Source organism: Zingiber officinale, chromosome 3A, assembly GCF_018446385.1.
Source record: "Zingiber officinale cultivar Zhangliang chromosome 3A, Zo_v1.1, whole genome shotgun sequence".
In the NCBI taxonomy this organism is placed as follows: domain Eukaryota; kingdom Viridiplantae; phylum Streptophyta; class Magnoliopsida; order Zingiberales; family Zingiberaceae; genus Zingiber; species Zingiber officinale.
This window is the reverse complement of record NC_055990.1, coordinates 23,246,534-23,250,059: the sequence shown is the minus strand read 5'-3', so window position 1 is coordinate 23,250,059 and position 3,526 is coordinate 23,246,534. Positions and strand designations below refer to the sequence as shown.

The following is a 3,526-nucleotide window of genomic DNA, read 5'->3' as shown; positions in this document are numbered from 1 at the left end:
GGCGGGATCAACTGGTTATGACATGGATTCTTGCAGCATTAGTCGAGAGGTCGAGGGTCTGCGGCAGCAAATGCGATAACATCAATATCTGTCCGTGCTAAACACCTGAGACCATCATGTCATAGCTGGGCCCGTATTCACCGTGATTTACTCCCTCTCATACTTATGGGGCCGGGTTGAGGGGGCCGCTGGGTTGGCGGTTCCAACCTTTTGCAGCATGGTGAGGACATTGTTACAATAAACCTTTAAATATATCCCCATGTTTTAAATAATGACTCTCTATTTGTCTGTGAAAAGCTTGTGACTTTATTCCTTAGATATACTCTATTACTAGGAGGAAAGTACTTGTTTAGAAAAGCGTAGCTGCAACTCTTCCTATGTTGGGATACTTTTCGGTGGAAGGGAATGCCACTAAATCTTAGCTTTATCCTTTAGAGAGAGAGGGAATCCCTATAGCCTAATGCATCTACGAAAATGTCTTTACAGAACATGGTATCTTAATTGTTAGTATTGGTGGACCGACTAAAGAGGATGAATAACCTACAAATTAAAATTAACTTCTCTTTCTAGTTTACTTTAGTAAGGACACATTAATTTGTAGTAAAACATTCATTAAAGAAAGTAAGGAGACTCCATATTTTCTTTATTTACAACTGAGGAGGTTGATAATCCAAGACAATGATAACTCACTAAAAGGCTCTTTCTTCGACAAGGATCGGAGGTGGAGTAACCCTTTACACGAATTCAAAGCTCGAGCACTTAAAGTAAAGTTACAAAGTTTAGAGATTAAGAATAAAGTGTGTTTTATTCATTTCAAGCTCAAGGCTCTATTTATAGAATACTGGTCGAAATATGATAGTTGCTAATGTGGCACAGTAGTGCACCTCAGTTCATTCAGAAGCACCTCAATTCCAACCGAGGCGTTTCAATTCGACTGATGGTGATCCTCATCTCAATGTCTCTTTGGCTGATCTGGTGGATTAGAGTCGTCTCAATTAGTCTGAGGTGTCTTGAGTCATCTGACGTGGACTTCATTGCTTATCTCCGCGGCAACGACTCCAAACCTTTGGAGGTGGATTGAATAATCGAAGGTGTCTCAAGTTCCACAGATATCGTCTGCTCCTCTCTGCATGCGAGGCACTTGAGTTCCATCCTAGGCGCCTCGGGTCTTTAGATCAGGGTGCCTCCAGTCAATCAAAGGCGCTAGAGATGGTCAACTTCCGAGTTGACCATCCACTTCTTCGCATGTTTGGATGATGCTTTGGTCGTTTGGAATTGAACTAATTCAAATCCAATTCCGACTTTTTCCTCTAGTAAATTTCCAGAACAAACCTGTGCGGGCGTGAGAGAGGGTGCCACATCAACATTCCATTTTATCAAGTGTATAAATCATCCATTTCAGGAGAATTGGCAGGAATGAATTCCCTCTAAATTAAACTCACCGTTTATCTTTCTGAAATATTATTTGTCTCCTGAATTTCTTTTCCCGTTATTTTATTTATCCATTTTTTGCTTATATAATTCAAGGCTTTGCACTGTACAAGATTGATTGGCAGAAATATTTTAATTTATAAGAAAAAAATATTAATACAAGGGAAATGCGTGTGAACTAAAAAATATTTCAGCTTCCCCACTTCTACTCTATATAAGTGAGCCAAAGTGTGTGTATCCATGAACCATCTACCAATCCTCAATTTCTACCTCTGCATTATATTGTTCATGGCGAACCAACTCATCCTGTTCTTCCTCGGGGTGAGCAAATTCATACCACTCGTTGTAGTATTAATCAACGGAACTTGTTTGGTTGAATCAGCCAGCAATCTGATTCAATAGATTTGTCTTGTATGACGTTTGTTTGTTTTCTTCGATTAATTATGTGCGCATGAATATTGATTTGATGAAAATGTTTGCAGCTCCTCGCCGGACTCGTAGCCCATCCATCAGTTGCATTTGCTTCGTCACCGGAGCTCTATTGGAAAACTGCCCTCCCCAACACTCCCATCCCTAGCTGCATCCGTGACCTCCTTCACCCCCCTGGTTCATTGACTTTTATCCATGTATATTTTTATTACGGTATGATCTTGTGAATTTGGAATCCCAATATATATATCAATTGAATTGCAGAGACAAGCCCGGGCTTATGGACGTCGTCGGAGTCTGAAGAGGAAGTGGTGGTTCCCGGAATCACCTCCATTTACTACAACGCCGCCAACGTAGCGCAACTCCGCGACAAGTCCTCCCGGTCTCTGTTCTTCCTCGAGAAGGACCTGTTTCCAGGAGCCACCTTCGACTTACAATTCAAGCGATCCATCCCTAAACACGCCGACCTCCTCCCTCGCCGCGTGGCCGACGCCCTCCCCTTCTCCTCCAACAAGCTCCCCGACGTCCTCGCGCTTCTCTCGGTCGACCCTAACTCGAAGGAAGCCCGGGAGATGAGCGCGACCCTGGAACGGTGCGAGCGCACGGCGAATGCAAGGGAGACGAAGCACTGCGCCACCTCCATCGAGTCCATGGTCGACTTCGCCGTCTCGGCTCTGGCCACCGACTATGTCAGCGCGGTGTCGACAGTCGCGAACGCCACGGCGGCTGAGGCGATGCAGCGGTACGTGGTGGAGGGGTTCGAAAGGATGGGCGGGGAGGGGCTGGGCGTTTTCTGCCACGCCGAGCCATACACGTACGTTGTGTTCCACTGCCACGCGGTTGGGAAGGGGATGATGAGGGAGTACGCGGTGAGCTTGAAGGGGAGCGACGGGAGCCGAGTGGAGGCGATCGCAATTTGTCATCTGGACACGACGTCGTGGAATCCGCAGCACGTGATGCTCCAGGTGCTGCAGGTGGAGCCGGGGAGCGCAGTGCCGGTGTGCCATTTCCTGCCCAGCGACCATGTCCTGTGGACCCCTCGCCAACAAATGCTGTGACTAATAATCTAAAGAACTGCTATGTCTTTTCCTGTTATCGTTGTTGGTGTCTGTCTACGTAAAGTATGTGCCTATGTTGTGTGTGCTTATGTTGTCTTCGATAACGGCTGCAGTACAGCAGTTGTCGACTGTAGTAGTGTGACGATGTGTATCCATAATGGATTAGCTTTGCTATACAGTAAATAAATATATTTGCTAAAGCGCATCGTTTCTAATTGCGATTACCAAATTAACAAAAATGATAATGAAATGACGTTTTATTAAAATTATTTTTATTCCAATATTTTTCTTACCAAATTTAGCTACTACCTATCCATTCAATTGTAGCAACAATTTTGCTACAATCCTATAGATTGAAGGTCAATTGTGCTGTTCACATGCTGCGGTAGCTGGATTCTTGTAGCCGGTATTTGTTCGCATGTCCTTGTGCCATTCACATATTATCCTGGCGTGAGGCTAGGAAGACGATCGTCTCAGGGCCCGATCCAAGAAAGAGTTTAATTTTTTTTAAAAATTATACAAAAAAAAAGGACGCTAAATCCTATTCTCATGGAGGAACGCACCGACACTGCGACGCACGAGCACACGATTTCTTCAATTCTTCTCCG

General features: G+C 44.7%; 1 protein-coding gene and 1 non-coding gene across 2 annotated transcripts; both read left to right on the top strand.

The window, feature by feature from the left end:
- Positions 1-213: 213 nt before the first annotated feature.
- Positions 214-320, top strand: LOC122054481. Its single transcript, XR_006132784.1, has one exon. It is a non-coding gene; the product is annotated as a small nucleolar RNA R71 (small nucleolar RNA).
- Positions 321-1,690: 1,370 nt separating this feature from the next.
- Positions 1,691-3,105, top strand: LOC122053608 (BURP domain-containing protein 6-like). The gene is made up of 3 exons (XM_042615625.1): positions 1,691-1,752; positions 1,914-2,037; positions 2,125-3,105. Exons 1-3 carry the CDS (start codon positions 1,720-1,722, stop codon positions 2,916-2,918), a joined length of 951 nt encoding a protein of 316 aa, XP_042471559.1. The 5' UTR covers positions 1,691-1,719; the 3' UTR covers positions 2,919-3,105.
- Positions 3,106-3,526: the final 421 nt, after the last annotated feature.

Bases quoted from the DNA above. Each gene is read 5' to 3' on its own strand.
- LOC122053608 (XM_042615625.1), top strand. From the start codon at position 1,720: ATGGCGAACCAACTCATCCTGTTCTTCCTCGGG. The intron at 1,753-1,913 runs GTGAGCAAATTC...AAATGTTTGCAG, and splicing joins TCATCCTGTTCTTCCTCGGG to CTCCTCGCCGGACTCGTAGC. The intron at 2,038-2,124 runs GTTCATTGACTT...ATTGAATTGCAG, and splicing joins TGACCTCCTTCACCCCCCTG to AGACAAGCCCGGGCTTATGG.